This window comes from Myxocyprinus asiaticus, chromosome 1 (assembly GCF_019703515.2).
Source record: "Myxocyprinus asiaticus isolate MX2 ecotype Aquarium Trade chromosome 1, UBuf_Myxa_2, whole genome shotgun sequence".
NCBI classification, from domain to species: domain Eukaryota; kingdom Metazoa; phylum Chordata; class Actinopteri; order Cypriniformes; family Catostomidae; genus Myxocyprinus; species Myxocyprinus asiaticus.
Genome location: NC_059344.1, coordinates 46,967,963 through 46,991,180, shown reverse-complemented (window position 1 = coordinate 46,991,180; position 23,218 = coordinate 46,967,963). Strand labels below are relative to the sequence as shown.

The following is a 23,218-nucleotide window of genomic DNA, read 5'->3' as shown; positions in this document are numbered from 1 at the left end:
CACTCTTGGGAGCCCAAGACACCTCTAGTCTTTGAAAAAAGGCCAATGAAAATTGGCGAGTGGTATTTGCATGCCACTCCCCCAGACATACGGGAATAAAAGGAGCTGGTATGCAACCACTCATTCAGGTTTTATGCTGAGGAGCCGAGACAAGGTCCGGCCATTTCAGCGGGTAGTTCAGCGTTGTGGCAGGAGGGACACAACATCTCGTTCCCTCCATCAGGGAATGGAGGTTACACAAGTAACCATGACGTTCCCTATCTGTCACTCACTCGACATTGTATCGATGTAGTGACACTAGGGGTCCCTATACGAAACTCCACAACTGGCTGAACTGTGTTATGTGAACTGGCGGTGTGTGGTGGGCAGACCACTGTGTGCCTCGTAGCCAGCACACCAGGTCGACACATAACATCCCCCAACATAGTTATGAGTGTCGAACAGCCCTTTGGGGGCAAGTCGACTACCCAAAAGATAGAGACAGGCTAACCCAGTTGTGGCCTCTTTTCCCCTTATTTTTTCCACTCCCTAAAAAAAAAGGGGGGTTATCCGACTGGGCCGCCAGGTCTAGTCATGGGGTGTCCCTCCCAAGGGGAAGACACCGCAGAGACCATACCTCGCCCGGGGGGGGGGGGGGGGGGGGGGTTGTATTTAATTGGAAATACGTCACATGGTCTTGCCGAGCTATGTAGGAAGTATGTAATGTGGAGAAGTCTCATGGTAGGTCCTACCCAACTGGGGAGGAGTTACTACAAACATGGAGACTGGGGCAGAGGGGCTCTGCCCAAGGAAGATGCAGTTTGCCAACAGGGAAACGAATTAGTGGAAGATTTACATCGCATGGGGTTAGCCTTACAGGGAACCGCCACATGCGGAGCACTTACCCCAGAACAGGACTCTTAGTTATCACGCGTACTGGGCCGGCAGAGAGTCTCTCCGAATACTCGACTGCCACAGGGCTCGGAGGAAGTCAACCAGGGAACAAAGTTTGTGAACACTACTGGGAATTAATGGCACACGTCTTCAGCTCAAAAGGAGGTGGAAGACGCTATGTGCAAGCGATACACCCGGCCAGCGGCTGCGTCGTGGTGTGCTGCTATGGCGGCAACCATAGCGGCTGCGTCGTGGTGTGCTGCTATGGTGGCAACGGCTGCATCGTGGTGTGCCGCTATGGCGGCAACGTTCACCTTCAAGGTGTAAGGGACAGCCTCCCTTCCAACCTCTCCTGCAGGAAGGTCAGGGATTACGAGGAGCAGGTCATCCTGGTAGCACCCTACTGGCCCACCCAGACATGGTTCTCGGACCTCACGCTCCTCGCGACAGCCCCCCCCCCGGCGAATTCCCCTGAGGAAGGACCTTCTTTCTCAGGGACAGGGCACCATCTGGCACCCGCGACCAGACCTTTGGAATCTCCATGTCTGGCCCCTGGACAGGACGTGGAAGACCTAAGTGGTTTACCACCTGCAGTGTTAGAAACAATCACTTAGGCTAGGGCCCCCTCTACGAGGTGCCTGTATGCCTTTAAGTGGCATCTGTTCGCTAAGTGGTGTTCTTCCCGACGGGAAGACCCCCAAAGATGCGCAGTCGGATCAGTGCTTTCCTTGCACAGGGTCTGTGCAAGTAGGCTCACTGGGGGAAACGCATATTTGCGCAGGCCAGGGGGCCAGCTGTGTGCCAGTGCATCTATGCCGAGGGGGGCCTCGGTCAGGGCGTACCAGAGCGGGCAGTGGGAGTATTCTTGGGAGGCGAACAGGTCCACCTGTGCCCGTCCGAATTGACTCCAAATCAGCTGGACCACCTGAGGGTGGAGTCTCCACTCTCTCCTGAGCGTAACCTGCGTGACAGCGCATCCGCTGTAGTGTTGAGGTTGCCTGTGATGTGAGTGGCTCGCAGCGACTTGAAGTGCTGCTGACTCCAGAGGAGGAGACGGCGGGCGAGTTGTGAACCGGGAGGATCTTGCTCTTTTCCCAGTTGACCTGAAGCCCTAGTCAGCTGAGGTGTGAGAGCACCAAGTCCCTGTGTGCACACAACATGTCCCGAGAGTGAGCTAGGTTTAGCCAGTTGTCAAGATAGTTGAGAATGCGAACGCCCACCTCCCTTAACGGGGCAAGGGCTGCCTCTGCGACCTTCGTGAAGACACAAGGAGACAGGGACAGCCTGTGACTGGGCAAACGTCCCCGAGGGGGGGAGCCCAGCTGAGGCTTCTGCATCAGACTGGACAAGCCCGCTCTCCGATGCTGCGCTCGAGAGCTCATCATCTTCGCGGGCTCTGAACAAGAGGCCAGACTCGCCGTGAGACGAGCCGGCAGACTCATCCGGAGCCCGACTAGGGCAGACGAGCGTGCTGGGGAATGGGAGGTCCACGGGGTCCCCAAATCGCCCCCAGTGCTAGCAGCACTGGCCTCATACCCGTAGGTAGAAGGGCCGCTTTTCTTATGAAAGCAAACCGCGACCGCAACGTTGCCATGGTCATGTTCTCGCAGTGAGAACAGAAACCATCCACAAATGCTGCCTCCGTGTGGGTCGCGTTCCCAGGGGCGTTCTCTGCAGTGCACCAGTGCAGAGGAGGGAGAAGCCGCTGAAATGTGCCGTCAGATCCAGCAGAGGTGAATGAACAGTAGAAATTCAGCTCAGTGAGCATGACCGTTCAGCTTCGAAGAGAAAATCTGAATGAGTGGTTGCATGCAAATACCACTCGCCAATTTTCATTGGCCTTTTATCAAAGACCAGAGGTGTCTCGGGCTCCCAAGAGTGACCCCTAGTGTCACCACATCGACACAACGTCGAGTGAGTGACAGATAGGGAACAGCATTCATTTGTGCTATACAGTACATGTGGAAAAGACCAACATAGCAGCTCGCCAGCAATATGTTGCATTTTGAATGTTGGCTTCTTAAGGAGCTTCACCAGAAAGATTATGCTGGTTGACCAGGAATTGTTTTTTGTTTGTTTTGTTTTTTTGCTGGGAAACAGCATGGCTATGCTGGTATACCAGTCAAACCAGCTGCACCAATGTGATTGATGCTGGTTTAAACTGGTCTTTTCAGCAAGGATGTGAGTGAATAGAAATGTAAAGGAAATCTGCTCCTACGATCACTTCTCAAGCAAAACAAGTTACAGCACTTCAAACTGATTTTCATAGCTTCACAAACCCAGCATACTTCCACTCTGGTTCCAACATCAGGCACGGGAATAAAGCACAGAATCAGCAGATTTGAAACATCTAAAATATCTCTGCTGCTTAGGATTTGTATTTGCAAGGAGAATAAAAAATAAGTCAGTTAGCTAATTTTCTCTAATCAGCGATGAATGCTTGGCAGACAAACTTTAGATGGAGGCAAGTGAAACAACATCAACCATCAGTTTTCTCTTTTCTTCCCAAAGGGACTAGGAAGACCATCCAGCTGACGAGGCTATAAGAGCTTTCAAAGGCCTTTTGAGTCTCAGGGAGTGAGATACTGTTTTCTGTTTCCTCCACTTTTTCAAATGGTTCTTATTCTTTTATTAGGCGAGGGAATTAATTTCAAAAATCCTCCCAAGATATGTGCTCCTCTTCATAGCTCCTTCAGAAAGACTCCCTTATAACAGAAGTGCACATAGTTTACAAAGCCAATGGATCCCTCCGTACCACATCTTGACTGTTAACAGACCTTCAGTGGGGTGAGAGATATACATTGACCACAAGCAACTGTAAAAGTCAAAGGAAGATGAATTCGTCAGACTTCTCTTCAGGAAAACAGCAACACTGTAACAAATTGCACTGTCTTTATAGGTTAGAGGTGTGAAAGAGAACATATTAAGGTAAATGGATGGACTGCTTAGAAGATTAAAGGAATTGTAGTCAAAGCTGATTAGAGAGAGAGGTAGTCAAAGCTGAGGAACCTGTAGAGAAAAGAGATTTCATATTAATTTAAAAGAAAGTGATATTTGATTCATCTTCCTTTTGTTTGATGTTTAAGAATGAATCAACTCCAGTGATGCTGGGCATTAAGCTTGCCTGGTGCCTTGACTTAAAATGAATAGGAGGTCAGTCTAGCTGGGTGAGGGCAATTGCTGGTCAGGCAAATCAGCATTTATTTAAGGAGTCCAAGGTGTTTGATTCCTGGTTAAATATATTGCAGTAATCGGCAAAATATTTTCTACCTTAATAAGGCAAAAACACACTTGGGCAGTGGAACTATTTCTCATTAAAACACAGAATAGTTTGTAAACGGTCTCTGTAGAGGTTGAAGGTAAATGCAACTTAAAGACTCTACCATAACAAATGTTTTCATGGCCCAAAACAAATATATCCACTCTGGAACCGTTTACTCTGCCAAACAACTATGCTTTGGAAACAAGACATAGAAGAGGAAGTTAGAGACCCGATACTTGGCATAACCATTATTTATTATTATTTTTATTATGTTTGTTCCAAACTTAGTGGGCTGCCTCACTGTCTTCTGCCTACATAGCCTGCCGTCTTCTATGGCAGCATCTTTACTGAAATGATGCCTCACAAGAGACACTCTACATAGGCGGCAGCTCCGCGTGTCATTCAAATAGCGCTCCTCACGCGCAGCGCACAAAACTCAACTTGCAACTGATTTCAGTACAGGTGATGCAAGACAAACAACATGATCCTCTAATGAGCATAAATACACACAGCACACACACACATTTTGGGTAAAATAGTCAGTTTTATATCATATTAAACTGTTATTTATCTATACTTTGAATGGATTATAAGTATATTTATAATCTAAATTTTTCTCGCTTCTTCTGCCATCTTGGATTTATTTGTCTGCCGAGTTCATCACGGTGCATTCTGGGATAGCCTATCCGGAGAAGGATACATACGATTTTTCTTTAGAATCTGGCCAAAATGAGATATCTTAGAAAGCAGCATAATGAAGATACCTACCTTTTGGAACAGCCTTCGCGTCGGGTGCGTGTCTATGATGTATGGAGGATGCTCACTAGGTTTTGGAACATACCCAATATTATGACCTGGCCCTTTCATTTTCAGAATCTCATTGGTTTCTCTCAGCGGCTTGCCAAAAGCAACTAATCAAGACCTAATGCAGCCCTGGTCACAGCCCTTAACTAGCTATCACTTGAGAATTGGGTTTTCCAGTACATCTGGCCCTGCAATAGCAACATGCCTTATTTATCACAGATGCCTGTTTATGACTAATACAATGCATAGTTACTGCTCTTACCTAATATTTATCACTTTGTACTAGGGCTGCAATGGTACACAAAATTCACGGTTTGGTATGTACCTTGGTTTTGGGGTCACAGTTTGGCACGGTGTCGTTACAACAGAGAAAACAAAGAGTCTTTCTTTAAATTTTTTAGTTTGAAAACACAGTGGCTGATTGGCAACAATTCTTATTGTGAAGGCTCATTTATACATGACTGCACTATGCATAGTTCTTCAACGAAATGACAATACAAAACTTAAGAGTCTCTTATATGCACATTGTATAAAAACACAAATAATAATAAAAGTAAAACAAAAGTGCAATTATAATAATTGTAACAAAATTAAGACATTAGCAGTGCAGATTTCTGTGTCTTTTGCCTTTCAGCTCACCAGTTTTACTTATCACTCAATTTTTGTATTTTTTATTTCAGGAAAATCAGAATATCCACATTATCAGAGGAGATAATGTTAGCAATCTGTTAGCATTGACAATGTCCCTGTTGAAACATTACTCCTATGGCATTCGTTATTTCTTTATCTCTGTCTGAGCTTTTAGCGAGAGGCTGCTTGAATGCCGTGGTGAGATTAACTTGCACAGGCTGTTTATGCTTTGCTCCCGTAAGCTCAAAAGACATGTGGATGATGTTGCCGCAAATTAATCATCATGTTAGATGTGCTTCCTGAGGCATATCCGACTTCTGTGAAACAGAGCCAACACACAACCTTTGTCATATTCACTACTCGTTGTCCAGCATTACTGTAGTTTACTGTGAAACCGTAATGCTCCAAAACAACAGATTTTAGAGATGGCGGTGGGTCTTTAATCTCTGGTTTATTTAAGTCCGATATATCTGCAATATATTTTGTTTAGTTCCATCACAGTTGGGAAAAATTGTGAGCTAGCTAGTATAAACTTCACATGCATTTATCTGATCCGCAGTTTCCAGTATACCATCTGGCACTCTGTTCTGTTAAGTTTTGGTTCCGTGCGGTCCGTGTTGCTCCGCAATCTTTTTTGATTTTATTTCTACGCAGTTTGTTTTGTTCGTTATATGTTGTTTTAATATTGGTTTCATGCATGCTAAGATATGTAATCATTCTTGTGACTGTGTGTACCATACCGAAGTCCCTGTATCCATTCGGTTTGGCGCTGATACATGCACCATTGCTGCCCTAATTTGTACATATTTACACGTGAGGGATAGTGTACAGTAAGCCATTCTTTACTGTTAAATAAACCCCAACAGGGTGATCAGGAACTTTTGTCACCCTTAAAGGTTATTTTTGAATGAAATGAAAAATAGCATTATTCACCAAGGTCAGTCAGATCTGTCAGATGTAAAGACTTCAAAGGCATACTATACTATCTCTGTGCACAAAGGCATACCTCCAAACTGAAGTCTTTATCTGTTTCAGACCTGATTTTATCTAATTTCTCAGTAATCTATACATTCAGAGTGAGGATCACAGTCACAGAAGCACAGTCGTGCCTTTTGATGTTATTGAGATAATGTCCTAAATTAAGGCAGCTGAGATCTCGATACCTCACTCAAACTGTCAAAATACAGCACAGTGTTTGTGGTATGGGCAGATCCCAACCCTCTTAAGCGGCCCCCTTTCTTTCTTTCCTTTAGTGGTTGCTGAACTTATAAAGGGTTTGACAGGTGGATGCAATAAGGGGAAATCTCACCTCGCTCAGTGGAAGCCAAACAGATGGATTCCAGTGGGATTTAGGTCTTAAAGCAACAGTGTGAGCAGCAGGGGCAACTGTAGGGCAATTTGACAGCGAGGTCTGCAGTGAAGGTAAAGCCCACATTAAATCTGCTCAGTGTCAAACAGTAATGCTCTTAGGGGCAAACAGGGTACTGAGCGTCTTCACTGTGGTTTAATTCCCTGAGCACACGAGGAAATATCTGAGCCAGTTAGTTGTGTAGATGTGAGGTGTAAGTTAGCCGAAATGCTGATATTAAAGCGATAGTTCACCCAGGATACTTCCCCCCAAAATAAAAATTCAGTCATCAAATTCAGGTTTGTTTCAAACTTGTATGACTTTTTTTCTTCCGTGGACTTAACTTTTTATTGAATGCCCTTACATCTCCTTTTGTGTTACACAGAAAAGAGAAAGTAGGGGTTTGGAACAACATGAGGGTGAGTCAGGGGTGGTCTGGGACTAAAAAGTGGTACTGGACTAAGGTGACCAGATTTCTAAAATGAAAAATGGGGACACTTCTAGTTCAGTGGTAAATACTGTATGTCATTTAAATTTCACATGTTACTTATCTATGAATTAAAAAAGGGGGACAATTCGGATGTTATGTATTTTGACCATGGTGAATGTAGTAATGTGAACTATGGTATATCATACTCTGTTGAATATGTCTCAATGGAATTCTGATACGGAGGTTTTTAATTGTCTTCTGTTACATATGAGTTCATTCTTTTCTACACTGTATTCAGTAGATGACATTGTGGCATAAAAGTGAACTAAACAAACATTTATAAACAATGATTGAATATAGGAACTGTTGCAGCTGATTCCACAGCACAGGGACACCTGCCCTTGGACACACTCTTAACATCACTCTTCTTAATCTCTTCTAAAATTAATTCTCTTCTCCTCTTTTCCTTCACCTATACCTGGCACTTTACTAAAAGTAAGACGGTAGGCTGCTAACTGGCTTGCTGGCAAACTGGCAGAGGAATTTCAAAAGAAATGAGCTCACTTGACTACCATTTCCCTCAGCATTAAAACTGAAATAACATTAAACACTTACACTATGTATTATATCAGGGCCTGAAATGTATTTATGATGGGCTGATGCCTCATATTGTTGGGGAATTTTTCCACTTTGTAGTCAAGACACAAAGATATTCAATATTGTATAATAATAATAATTATTATTACACTATTTCACTCAACTGTTATTTCATATGGTATATCATTTGGACCTGTTTTTCTTAATTAAACCTTTTATTTTGATCAACTCTTATGCATTATGATGCTTCTTTTCAGTCACTTCTTTCCCAGCAAAGCACAATGTAATCTATGCTGTAATGTGATGACTTACAGTACACTGGCGGCTAAAAGTTTGGAATAATGTACAGATTTTGCTCTTATAAAAAGAAATTGGTACTTTTATTCACCAAAGTGGCATTCAACTGATCACAATGTATAGTCAGGACATTAATAACATGAAATATTACTATTACAATTTGAAAAAAAAAGTTCAGAACTTCTTAAACTACTTCAAAGTGTGCTCATCAAAAAATCCTCCACGTGCAGCAATGACAGCTTTGTAGATCCTTGGCATTCTAGCTGTCAGTTTGTCCAGATACTCAGGTGACATTTCACTCCACGCTTCCTGTAGCACTTGCCATAGATGTGGCTGTCTTGTCGGGCACTTCTCACGCACCTTACAGTCTAGCTGATCCCACAAAATCTCAATGGGGTTAAGATCCATAACACTCTTTTCCAATTATCTGTTGTCCAAGTCTGTGTTTCTTTGCCCAATCTAATCTTTTCTTTTGTTGCAATTCTTGCTGCCTGCACCCCTGAGTCTTCTCTTTGCTGTTGTACATGAAACTGGTGTTGAGCGGGTAGAATTCAATGAAACTGTCAGCTGAGCACATGTGAGGTGTCTATTTCTCATACTAGAGACTCTGGTGTACTGATCCTCTTGTTTAGTTGTACATCTGGCCTTCCACATCTCTCTCTGTCCTTCTTAGAGCCAGTTGTCCTTTGTCTTTGAAGACTCTAGTATACATCTTTGTATGAAATCTTTAGTTTTTTGGCAATTTCAAGCAATGTATAGCCTTCATTCCTCAAAACAATGATTTATTGTACTGTATCCTACTATACTATATTAAACGTAACTATACGTTTCCATGCACTCATATCAACTGAGACACTAGTTTATTTATACTTCTAGGAAAAAAGCTAAAATATAATTTAAATATTAAAAACTTAAAGAAAATGGTGAAAAATGACTTGTCAGAGCACCTAAACTAAGCACCTTCTAACTAACTATTTTAAACCCAGTTAAATCAGGTATCAGTGTTGGGGAACGCATACTGTGCACGGAGCAATCCGCAACACAGATGCACAAAGTATACTTTGGCCTTTACTGTGCATAGTGAATTACTACAATGACATTGGTAACTGAAAACTACTGTGTTTGAATGATGCAGCTTCCAGGCCACTAGGTGTCACTTTAAGTCAATGTAAGTCACTTTGACATACTTCATAAAATTACTGTGCACCTTTAAGTATAAACACCTCTTAGAGATCTTTGCAGATAGGATAGTTTGGTTAATTTGCAGATTAATTGCTCATATTTCCACTGTGGGAGTTTTTTAAGTCTACATCGGCAGTGTCTGAATTCCTTCTCCAGATTATTCATGACAAAACGTGAAAAGCCCTATGCTTTGACAAGCACTGTTTTTGACCTCCTTTAAACTAAGTAAGCCTCAATGACTCAAATAGCCACAAAGTAATATTTTTCATTACTTATTGTCTGCGTTTCTGTCAGGCGTGAGCATTATTCAGCAAGGTGTGCAATCTGTGTCTAATAATACTATGTTAAGAAACCGTGCTCCCGTTCCCAGTAATGCTTTGCGGTATGAAGAAATGATGTAGTTCAATGCGTACTGTTCATAGCTTTACTGTTTGCCGATTTTATTTACATTGCTGTTATTTTATTTGTTGTACCTTGCAGTTATTTGTCATTTTGTGATTATTCAGAGCTCATCTTATACTTAACATGTTGTTTTTGGTTGTCACCATTATTGTGATTTATATGTCATATTATCAGGTCCAGGCGTGTTGCACAGTGAGATCGCGTTAAAGGAAGTGCACCATAAATGGATGTCAATTTTAAAATAAAAGTCATTGGTGTTAGTAACATTATTATGTGTTTCTTGACTATTCTTTTATTTATGGGGCACTCACGGTCATGTTGGTGCTCTGGGCGGCCACCTATATCACCAGCGCCCATCGCCGGCAATATAGGTGGCTGCCCAGGGCACCAACATGCCTGTGAAAGCCCCATAAATAAAATTATAATTCCCAGCAGCCCACCGGGAAAACTCCTGGTGCTCCTGATGGCGAGTTCACCCCTGGGGTGAGTAAAAGATGAAAGAATTTTCATTTTTGGGTAAACTTTCCCTTTAAGAGTTGTGTTATAGTATCACAAGTTAATTGAAACTGTCCTGTTTATTAGGCACTTTCTCAGAAATGTGCTAACTTGACAGAAATTAATTGCTGCCTTTCTGAGAGAAAGCTGTACAATATGTGGGGACAAGCATGTGTGGGCATGCTTGTCAATATTACTCACCAAATCTTGGCCTTTGCATTTATTTAATTTGAGATTTACATATGCAATTTGGTGTTGGCAATTTTTCCTTTGTGTTTTTATTATTATTATTTTTATTTATTTTTTTATATTATTTTATTGAAGGTTTGATGTGAAAAGAGAAACCGACTATCCAAACCCTTTATAATAAGGTTATGAAAGTGACAACTCCACGGGGGGGATCTAAGTGGCCCTTTGTAATCCTTTGAGAAAATACTTAATTAGCTCCGTCTCTCTCATTCTCTTATTATTTTTGTATTTTCTCACTTTCCCGCTCAACCTCTCTCTCTTTTCCTCACTCTCCCTATTTCTTTCTCCCCTTCCAGTTTTCTTAGTTCTTGCTGTGAGACAGCTCTTTTGCCCAGTCCCAGAGACGCAGGGCTCCTGTTAGTTAGCTTACGTGCTGAGTTCAGAATGAAAAAAACAAAAAACAAAACATGCTTTCCATGCAGACAGCTGCTAATTGCATCTCTGCCTCCCTCTGTCAGCAAAAAGGATCGGAGGAGTATGACAAAGAATGAGAGAATGAGAGCTGATTGAGCTTGGGCTAGTTGACTTAAAAGAGATCATCAAAATGTGTGTGTGTGTGCGCGCGCGCATCAGGGTCAGAAATTAGCCAAGGCTCGGGGCCAAAAAAATCACAATTAAGAAAAATGACCCAGATTTTAGAAAGTGGGGGCAAAAAAAATAAATAAAAAATAAAACCTTCAGTGAATTCCTGTTTTTTTTTTTTTTTTTATCTTTCTGTTTTCTAAAATTTGATGTATTTCATATTTTAAGTCTATCTACATTGAAGGAATTAGCCTAAAATGTGCTTTATGTGGTCATATTTAAATTAAGTATTATAAAAATGACAGAATCAACCTGACTAAATTAGGTTACACCAACAAAACAAAGTTTTAAGGGTTCCATCAGGTAGAAAAATCTCCTTAAGGTAACAAGTGCAAGTGCTAGACACATTAGTTACCTGTAGCTGTAGGATATTTGAATTAGCTTTTGCAAAGGTTGGTAGATGTGTAGCTAATATGTGGTTATCCTTGTGAACTTACATATTATTGTGGGTGTACTTCAGTAACACAAGGCAGGCAGGAAAACATTGCAGCTAAATGCTTTAGTTGCCCTTTTTCCTTGTCTCTAAATGCTGATTAATTTTCTACCTCCTCCGCTTTGATCCACATCTATTTTTAAACCATTATTCTTGTCTACACTCATTTCCAATGACATTGATTGATGCAGTAATTTGGCAGCTTGTGTTTTCTCAGTCCTGTTGTCCGAGATCTTAATTCTGTTTCCATAACAACCTCATGGCCAGTACCGCCGCTCCCTATATGCATATTACGCAGTCTGCATAGGGCACCAACTCCCTTTGGACACCATCTCACCCAAGGGGGGAAACGAAACCCCACCGGCTGCCCTTAATCGTATGTTATACGCAGGGTTGGGGAGTAATGGAATACATGTAACAGGATTACGTATTTAAAATACAAAATATAAGTAACTGTATTCCACTACAGTTACAATTTAAATCATTGGTAATTAGAATACAGTTACATTCAAAAAGTATTTTGGTTACTGTAGAGATTACTTTGCATTTTATTGTCATTTGTTTAATTTAATATTTAGTCCTTTGAGATGGAAAACATTATACATATAAATGATGCGATCCAAAGTGCATTTGAACAGCGGTGAAACACTTTCTGATGATGTGTTACATTCATATGAGCAGACAGAGAAATAAGTTTGAAGTAAGTTTGGAGCAGAAGAAATAAAAATAAACCTTGTGTAAATTGTCAGCTTTACGCTAAGTTAAAATGCTATTTCTAGCCATTTTACATGCATGTTACCAGGCACAATCATATTTGATTTATCAAGAAAATTCACTTTGGATCATCATTTCTTTTTTCTAGTAAGACCTTTGATATTAGGGCAAAAATCGTATTCTTGATAATAATTTTTGTATTGTTTTCCTGTAAAAATATCTAAAAATCCTTAAAACAGGATCAGTTTGATTGATCTTGTTTTAGAAACAACACTGCATAAGATATTTAAGTTTTTCAGAGAATGTATTTTTAACATGTGTATTTTGTCTTACTGTACTGGTAGAGTTTTTATAGTCAAAACAAGTGAAAAATCTACCAGTGCTGAAGAAGTAATCCAAAGTATTTAGAATATGTTACTGACCTTGAGTAATCTAACGGAATATGTTACAAATTACATTTTACAGTCTGTATTCTGTAATCTGTAGTGGAATACATTTCAAATGTGACCCTCCAAACCCTGGTTATGTTATTCAAGGACCCGGTAGCAGACGCAGAACACAGGAGTTCTGTCGTGATAAATAGGACCCAGACGCAGGAGTAAAAATATAACAATGTTTAATGAATGAGAAGTTCAGGTAACTGAAGAAAATATGAAGTAGCACAACAACGGATCAGTCCAGAGATGAGGTGGGTGAAGATGATAGTGGAGGACTCTGACGGCGACAGCTGTAGCAGGGAGAGAGTAGAGATAATATATTCCAAGGAGTGGTGTGAGATGGCGGCGACTGGAGCAAAGAGAAACAGAGGTGAGTGATCCGGTGAATGGAGGAGATGGTAATAGCTGGAGCACAGGAAAATAGGCAAAAATATCCAGACTAGGAAAATACAAAAGAATAGCGTGAGAAACATGAGTAACAAAGCACACAACACGAGAACGATCCGATACTGAACTCACACAAAAGGACTGCTTATAAAGGGATGAGCAAATATTGTGCAGGTGCCGAGCTAATCAAGCAGCGGCTGGTAATGAGCGTTGCTGAGCAATGCCGCCGAGTGATTAACCTCGCACCTGCAACAACATGAGGGAGACACACAGAGACAAACCGACAGAATGAATCCTCCCATGACACATTCACCTCACCTGTGCACTTCATCACTGGGCTCGTACTTTCTCTCCAACCCAGAATTTTCTTTTTTGGGTGAACTAACCCTTTAAAGCATCTTTTTTTTTTTAAAAAACAAGCGGAAAATATAGGTGTACAGTTGAAGTAAGAAGTTTACATACACCTTAGCCAAATATATTTAAACACAGTTTTTCACAATTCCTGACATTTAATCTTAGAAAACATTCCATCTTAGGTCAGTTAGGACCACTGCTTTATTTTAAGAATGTGAAAAGTCAGAATAATAGTAGAGAGAATGATTTATTTCAGATTTTATTTCTTTCATCACATTCCCAGTGGGTCAGAAGTTTCCATACACTTTGTTAGTATTTGGTAGCATTGTCCTTAAATTGTTTAACTTGAGTCAAATGTTTTGGGTAGCCTTCCACAAGCTTCTCACAATAAGTTGCTGGAATTTTGGCCCATTCCTCAAGACAGAACTGGTGTAACGGAGTCAGGCTTGTAGGCCTCCTTGCTCGCACGTGCTTTTTCAGTTCTGCCCACAAATTTTCTATCAGATTGAGGTCAGGGCTTTGTGGTGGCCACTCCAATACCTTGACTTTGTTGTCCTTAAGCCATTTTGCCACAACTATGGAGGTATGCTTGGGGTCATTGTGCATTTGGAAGACCCATTTGTGACTGGGCTTTAAATTCCTGGCTGATGTCTTGAGATGTTGCTTCAATATATCCACATAATTTTCCTTCCTCATGATGCCATCTGTTTTGTGAAGTGCACCAGTCCCTCCTGCAGCAAAACCCCCCCACAACATGATGCTGCCACCCCCATGCTTCACGGTTGGGATGGTGTTCTTCGACTTGCAAGCCTCGCCCTTTTTCCTCCAAACATAACGATGTTCAATTTTTGATTCATTAGACCAGAGGACATTTCTCCAAATAGTAAGATGCACTTTCAAACTGTTGTCTGGATTTTTATGGCAGATTTGGAGCAGTGGCTTCTTCCTTGCTGAGCATCCTTTCAGGTTATGTCGATATAGGACTCATTTTACTGTGGATATAGATACTTGTCTACCCGTTTCCTCCAGCATCTTCATGAGGTCCTTTGCTGTTGTTCTGGGATTGATTTGCACTTTTTGCAACAAACTGCGTTCATCTCTAGGAGACAAAATTTGGTGCGGTATGATGGCTGCGTGGTGTTTATACTTGCTTACTATTGTTTGTACAGATGAATGTGGTATCTTCAGGCATTTGGAAATTGCTCCCAAGGATGAAGCAGACCTGTGGAGGTCCACATTTTTTTTTTCTGAGGTCTTGGCTGATTTCTTTTGATTTTCCCATGATGTCCAGCAAAGAGGCACTGAGTTTGAAGGTAGGCCTTAAAATACATCCACGGGTACACCTCCAATTCAGTACACCTCCTATCAGAAGCTAATTGTCTAAAGGCTTGACATCATTTTGTGGAATTTTCCAAGCTGCTTAAAGGCACAGTTAACTTAGTGTATGTATGCTTCTGACCCACTGGAATTGTGATATAGTCAATTAAAAGTGAAACAATCTGTCTGTAAACAATTGTTGGAATAATTACTTGTGTCATGCACAAATTAGATGTCCTAAACGACTTGCCAAAGCTATAGTTTGCTAATATGAAATCAGTGGAGTGGTTAAAAAGAGTTTTAATGACTTCAGCCTAAGTGTATGTAAACTTCTGACTACAACTGTATATAGTTATTATATATTATATATGATGATATAGTTATTATCATAACTTAATGTAGAGTTCGAATAACTGCCCTGGATTGATCTTGTTGAGACAACTCAATTATCCAAGTTTTTGTTGTCTGAACTTGTGATAAGTTATTGAACTTAGGAAAATGATTCATCTGAAATAAAAAGAATAAGTCAAGAGAACTACGCACACCACACACATGTATTCAAATTCCAGCATGCACTGCAGCATAAATTCATTTTGCAAATTGAAGTTTTACTACCTTTTAGTTTTTATACTGTTTGCTACTTTTATTTATGCTGTTGTTTGTTGTGTTTGTTGTCACTTTCAGTTATTTGTCATGTAGCAATAATTCAAAGCTCATCTTTTTACTCAGTGATGTGTTTGATGATCATCACCATCATTGTGATTTGCATGTGAAATGTTAGGGCCTATGTGTGTCTCCTTGACAAGTTTAAGTCTGAATAAGATAGAGGAATCAGACATTGGTCTCTGGTCATTAACTGGCCATTTACTGTCAAATGCAGTTAAATTTACCCCTGCCAATGAGGTAGTCCTAACTACTACTCTGGTTATCGATAATATTAAATGATAATATAAGTATTTAAACTTCTATATTCAATTTGAATTGAATGTTAGAATGAAGTTGATTGATATAAGCAAGTCAAGTTTACTTAAAAAAGATATTAAGCTAATTTAACAAGTTACAGTATTGATTTAAGTCAACTTAACATTGTGCAACTTTTCCTCTTAAGTTGATACAACTTACATTTTTAAGACATCACAAAAACTTACTTTTTTAGGCTAAAACAACACAATTTGCAATTTGCAATTTACAGTAGACTTTTTTTTTATTTAGACAATTTTAAAAGTAAAAGCAACATTCAAAGTTAACATTCAAAAAATATTGTTTTGGTTTACAAATACTGTATTGTTATTAATGTATACATTTATGAAATTTAAAAGAGATGTGACAACCTGCTCAGTTTAAAATGTGATGACATGCTATGACCTGACTTTCATTAAAAAATATATTTGTCCTAAGAATATAAACCCATCGGTAAAAATCTGCCTTTGTTCTGTATACTGTAGTTGACTATTGCCTAAATATACTATGTGCCAGTGTGGTTTGATTATGTTCACTTGTTTACTCAAACGCTATAACAAAAATATGGTAATTGGGAAAATTTACTTTGGAGGGTAGAAATCCTTTTTTTTTTTTTTTTTTTTTTTTTTTAAGAGGGGTTTGAGCTAGGTGTTTGAAACAAACATACAACACCTCTGCTAGAGAAAACACATTTTGCAAAAGGACTTTTGACTCCAAATCTAGCCCTTGTGACAACTAGTCACACCTAGTGACACTTAACTAGTATAGTTAAGGGTTTAGTACCTCTGTGGGACTTGTAGCAATCAGATATCTGTATTAACTGTCTCAGAGGTGAACATCATTGAATATGTAGCTAATACATTGACTTTATGTCTGTACCTCACCTGTAGTGGAGGCACAGACCCACCAAACATAAATGCACATTAAACAAAGAATTTACACTTATAATGAATTAAATAATAACACAAATTAAATACAACAAATTTTAAAAATAAATCTTTGGCTCCTACATTCTCTTTCATTCTTTCTGTAACTCCCAGGATATACGTACCCACATCCTTACTTACACTCATAATTTCCCACTGTTCCCCATCACCAGTGACATAAATTCACAACTACATTTGTAATACCTGTCACTCCCTCTCCTCTGTGAAGCTTTCTGGAACAACCAGCTGCAGTGCTAGTACAGTAATACTATGTGTCGTGAACCTTTTTTTTTTTTTTTTTTTTTCAGAGAGAAGCTGTGATGTTTATCTGTTTTGCAGGATCTCTGATGGCCCTCTGGCTCTGGCATGGTATTCATCCATCTATCAGTGCTCAAGAGAGGTCTTCTCCAGCCCCTTAAGGCTCTAAGTGTGTCTATCCATCTCTCACACTGGGACTACTTCTGACTGGCAGGTCATGTTGAGCAGCTCCTCTCACAGGCATGCTGATGCTCTGACTGTGATTATGGGAGCATTTAGGGTGTGCAAAATAGTTCTGCTTTGGAGCAAAAAGAGTAAACTCATCTCTCATGGCTTGAGGGTCAAAATCTAAGTATAGTCTTTAAAACAAGTAGCTATGAATTTGGTACTGAATGTGAACAGATTGGCCCTTAGGTGACAAGATAAGATGTTTGTTTCTTTTTGCCAGTTTGGTGACAAGAATCATCTAATAGCTATTGTGTTCTTTGTTGCTAATGGACAGTTATCAGTGCAGACATTTGAACATTTGCTATGAAAGTGGTTGAGGCAATTATAAGTTTTGTTATGAGGAATTTGGGTGTTAACTAGAGGGAAAGTTTTTGGCACATAATAGGGTGACCTATAACTAAACAAAAATTTCACAACAAAATTCCATTATTTCAAATAGTGTAATGTTTAACAAAATTTAATGAATAAAACACAATATATATACATATACATATATATATATATATATATATATATATATATATATATATATATATATATATATATATATAATTATTATTATTATTATTATTATTATTTTTATTTTTATTTTTATTTTTATTTTTTATTATTATTATTCAAGATTTTTTCCCCAGTTGAACAGTTCAAAATACATGCTTGTGTCCAAATAAATCACCTTCAGATATCTGCTTACATTCTTCACATCTCTTGCAATGCATCTGTGAGCTCGTGGCAGACAAATGCTAATATTCTTCACATCAATGCACATTCAGTGCATTCGTTGCAGACAAACATAATTGTAGTTTTGTTCATGTAAAGTTTTGGTAGTAAATCCAAAGAGGTGAATACTTTAATAACACAGTGAAGCTGATGTCTCCTTGAGTTGTTGCCTAGTTACAGTGGTAAACAGCTGTCGCTTGTACTCACGTTGATGATGTAATCGGACCACAGTTCGGACCCCAAAAAATATAATGTGAACAGAGACCAGCGGGAGCAGGGGGAGGGGTGAGAAAACAAACTCGGGTTCGATCCAAGCAATTGAACCAAGTGTGAAAGCACCCTAACAGAAGGCCTGCCTTCACAGTGGCTGCTCATGGTATAGACCAGCCTTTAACCCTGTCTCTTCAGGCTGTGTCTGTAATCGCTCCCAATTCCCTATACAGTTGCAATCGAAATTATTCAACACCCCCCCCCGCCCCAAGACTGTAAGGATTTACAAAGGTAAGCTTTTCTGATGATCCAGAATTTTTTTACTTTACATCTATATCAGTTGTGTGACACATTCAAAGTCAAAGTATGAATATATAACCTAATATTTCTAAATAGCAGGATTTTTTAAAAATACAACCATGTCATAATTATTCAACCCCTGTTGCATGTAGTTGTTTCTTAAATATGTAAGGCTACACAAGTAATTGTTTTAAAACAAAATTAATTCATCAATCTGCAATGGCACTTATTTAAGTTTTAAAATTTAAGTTTAACGTTGTTAGCAAAAATCTATATCTATGCAAAAAATGCAATTAAAAATAAGCTGTCTCAAAAGCTAATAGAGGAGATTATTTCATTACACAAGAAAGGTAATGGCTAAAAGTACATTTCCAAGGCACTTCAATTTCCAATAGACAAAGTTGGCAGCACCATTCATACATTTTTTTAAATATGGTACAACAGCAACCTTCTTGGGGTGTGTAAGAAAGCAAAACTTCACCAAGGGAAATGTTGACTTGAATATTCAAGAAGTAATAGGAAAGAAGTAGGAAAGACCTGTGGTTTTATAGATATATGACACTAATCTGAAAATGAGTTTTAGACCCATGGGTCAGCAGTACGTCTGGAGTAAGATGACAAGGAGATGACAAGAACAACACCATCCCCACAGTCAAGCATGGAGCTGGGTCAGTCCTGTTATGGGGTGTTTTGTGGCTGCAGGAAACAGCTATCCTGACTATGTGACTGACACTATGGATTCTTTCAGGTATCAGGCCATTTTGGCATGAAAAATGTGATGCCTTCAGTGTGTAAATTGAAGCTCGTTGACCACTGGACTGTCCAGCAAGACAATAACACCAAGGATACATCCAAGTTGTCCAAAATCTGGTTCAGGGATAGGTCGTGGAATGTCCTTAAATAGCCCTTTCAGTCCATCATTAAAATCCCATTGCAAACCTTTGCTGGGATTTCAAGGAAGCAGTGGCAGCACAGAAACGAAAGAAAATCAGTGAGCTGGAAGCTTTTGCTCATGAGAAATGTGTAAAATTCTAATAGAGAGGTCTCCGAAGCCTGAGAACACTTACCTGAAACATTTATTTGCTGTTATTAAGGATAAAGGATGCTCCACAAATTATTGACTTTGGGGGTTGAATATTTTTTACATGACATTTGTGGAGAGAATTATTTTTATTATTTTAAATGAAGTTATTTTTTATTTTAAAATTTGGGTAAGCTGAACTCTTTGTTCTCAAAATCACTCAAATGTGTATTAAAAACTTACTTTGACTGTTTACTGAGGTTTTAGTTGATGTGTTTTAATTTACATCACCAGAATGTATTGCTGGTCAGGGGGGTTGAATAATTTCGATTGCAACTGTATAGTACACTATATCACTGAATAAGTGAGTGATTTGTGACACAGCAACAGGATCAGTGCATCCATGTAAGCAAACTTTTTTTTACTTATACGTTTGCGAGCATGCAGGCTTGTTTGTGGCCGTAACCTTGGCTAAGATTACACATTTACATTTGTGTAGGCCTGTAATATGTCATTGAAAAAGCTATATTTACATTAGGCTACTGTATAACAACCCTCAAGAGAACTATGGGATAGCATTAAAGGCCAAACCAAAAAAAAGTGAAAATTTATTTGCTGACCTGATAAAATATTAACACTTGAGGGGGCGTATGAAGCTCTTTCTCGATCTATCGGTAGTTTGAGACCCCTGCCTTATAGCCTGTTATGGGCTTGGTTTAGCTAAGAGACGGTGCTGACATACCTGAGGGATGTGTTTTACGGCTCTCTCTTGCCCACCTCCTCTATCTATTAATCTATTATTAATAATGATTTTATATTGATCCAAACCTAGAGCTTAAGTTAATCTTTTTCCATGCCTCCTCCACCAACTCCCACACACTCCAACTCTCTCTCTCTCTCTCTCTCTCTCTCTCTCTTGCTCTTCCTCTCTGTCTCCCTAGCAGAGTGTAAGGCAGCAGGTGTGCTGTCACGGCAATAAAAGGGCCAATCACCTGAGGAATCAAAGAGCCCACAACTCTGTCACTCCACACATCTTCTGACAGACATCCCACTATTTATACCTCTCTCAAAGAAAAGAAGAGAGTAAGAGAGGAATTCATGAAAAAAAAAGGGAAATAGGGAGATGCTTTTGATGGAGCGATTGAGCAAGTCTGGGAAACAGAAAATGGGAGGAGATTCTGGCATGTTGTTTTCTGTTGCTGTAAAGTTCAATGGCTGACACATTTTTTTTTTTTTTTTTTTTGTCCTTCCTCTTCTTTTGCTCTTGCATTTCCATGATGATAGTGTGTGTTCCATAAATGCACGCTGAAGCTGTCTTCAGTTCTCTCGTTTTTGCAAAGTAATGATTGTAATAAAGAAGGAATGTCTAATGAGGCGATGCAGCAGCTAAACGTAGCAAGCGCTGCCATGAGGAAAACACTCCAGTCATTAGTATCTGCTATTCTCTCCAACTTGCATGTAAACGTGTCTCTGCATCTGTGATGTTGTGGAGCTCACATTTTTGTGGAAAATAAACATCAAAACCTTTGGAACTGGGATTCTGAAACTTCTCTGAACACTTGCTTTGGGGAAAAAAAAAAAAAAAAAGAAAAAGAAAACATCATGACATATTCATGCTGGGCTGATTCATGACCTTTTGTTATAAACCAAAGAAAAGTGAGTAAAATGGCCAAATAACATAAACAAATACAACTAGTCGCATGTCCTTTCGCTTCTCCCTGAAGACTTCGTATATGATGCACGAGTTGCATGGACTGCTTTTATGATACTTTTGGGTCTTTTTAAGCTGTAAAGTGGGGCAATATTCACTGCTATTGCACTGAAAATAACTGACCAAGGCTCCATGACTACAAAAGCCAGATAAGCAGATTGATTTAATGATTTATCTGTGGAAGTATCTACATTGTTAAAGCCTCTTCTCCCCATTTTCAGGTCCAGAATGGTATACAGTGAGAGTGGAACTGACAGTGATGGATGTCAATGATAATGCCCCAGAATGGACGATGGTACCTTTGCCCTACCTGACTGTAGTATCTACTAGTGCCCCACCCAACTCTCTGGTCTACAAACTTCAAGCCAGAGATAGTGATGAGGGCGTCAATGGAGAAGTGGAGTACTTCCTGTCTGATGGTAAGCAGATTTTTACTTGAAACCTCACATACATGTTATTAAATATTATTGTTACATGTTACTTATTATTAGTATGGTATTGTTACACATTTTTAATCTGTTATAATAATTCAAGTAGAGTACAACGGGGCTAAAGGTTCCATGGTGTAAAAAGCTCCTTTGATTTTATTTTCTCCCAAAGCACTAAATAGCATCAAAAACTACCACAGCACTTTTCTAAACACCTGTTTGACACTATGAACTGCAAAACTTTCCTGATCCATGAGATCGTTGTGTGTGGTGTCTAAAGGTTGATTTTGAGGCAATTTGATCAATTTTTTTATATTTTTTAAAATGTTGCAAATTTATATAGCTAATGAAAATCCCTGAAATTAAAACATTCCTTTTGAGACAAAATACTTATTTATCATTTTCAGTTTTGTTTAAGGTCATTAAATCAAACATTTTTCAATAACTGTCCAATAAGTGAAAGGATAGTCTTTGGGGTAAAAAGCCCCCCTGTTGCAGGGTTTAAAGGCCCCTATCAAACACATTGTAGGGGGAATAGATTTGTTATGAAAAATTTTCACATTGACTGATCCAATCATAATAGAGATTAGTTTTTTATAGAATGCTTGAGTTGTAATAAAATGCCAAATGTGTTGGAAATTAACATGGTTTACATTTTTGAGCAAATATCATCTTAATTTGTTACTCAAAAAAGCATCTTGGTGTCTCAAATGTATTTGCATTAGTTGAACATTTTTGCACAATAACTACTGCCCCTGTATCTACATGATATCACTTTAAACCCCCTAGAGGCCTTTCACCCCAAGTGAGATCGAAACAACCTTTCGTAATTATTTCTTTTCACACAAATTATGTTGCTCCATCAATATTCAATATATATATATATATATATATATATATATATATATATATATATATATATATATATATATAAGCAATATCTGATATGACCTACATCAGCACGAGGCCACAGGCCGAGTGCTGTAGGTAATCACAGCAGTGCTGATTTAGGGCCACACAGCATGATTGCGAGTGTGATATTGCTTATATACAACACTTCAATGAACAAGTAAATGTAAAAAAATTAGGAAAAACTGAGTAAGGTCATAAAAACGCATTTGTGCATGGAACTACTTTATTATGCGGCAGATCAGAATCTGCCGTTGATGGTTCAAAACAAGTGATGCGTCCAAGCCTTCGTTAGTAATTCAAAATTTGAAAAATTGGATTTCACTTCAGAAATAGTATCACGGCATGTGCTGTTTTTAACAAGATATTGGATAAACAAGGATGGATGGATGTGTGTGTGTGTGTGTGTGTGAGAGAGAGAGAGAGAGAGAGAGAGAGAGAGAGAGAGAGAGAGATGGAGCGTGTGCGAGCAGAGATGCTATCAGCTTTCTGAAGATCAGCTTTCTCAGTGGAAAAGTAGCAGTCCAAGCGGGGGTAATTCTACCTATTTCGCGGTAGCCGGTGCACAAGAGTCGATCACTATAGAAACCGCAATGTCCTCCATTTTAAACAGTGTGCCCACTCCAACGTGGAAAGTCCGATAAGAGGTAAGCGCCTTCCGTTTGTGTAATTAATCAGTCTGTTGTGTCTCTCAGCTGTGATGAGCTGTAATGCTGAAGTTGTTCGTTTAAAGTCATTTAAAGATATTTCCTAG

General features: G+C 39.4%; 1 protein-coding gene across 1 annotated transcript in view; it reads left to right on the top strand.

Moving 5' to 3' along the window:
• Positions 1-23,218, top strand: part of LOC127443208 (neural-cadherin-like) — a 379,800-nt gene that overhangs the window by 100,960 nt on the left and 255,622 nt on the right. The window contains exon 2 of the mRNA XM_051701811.1: positions 21,349-21,546. Within this exon, the coding sequence (XP_051557771.1) occupies positions 21,349-21,546 (198 nt within the window). The remainder of the gene's footprint in view (positions 1-21,348; positions 21,547-23,218) is intronic.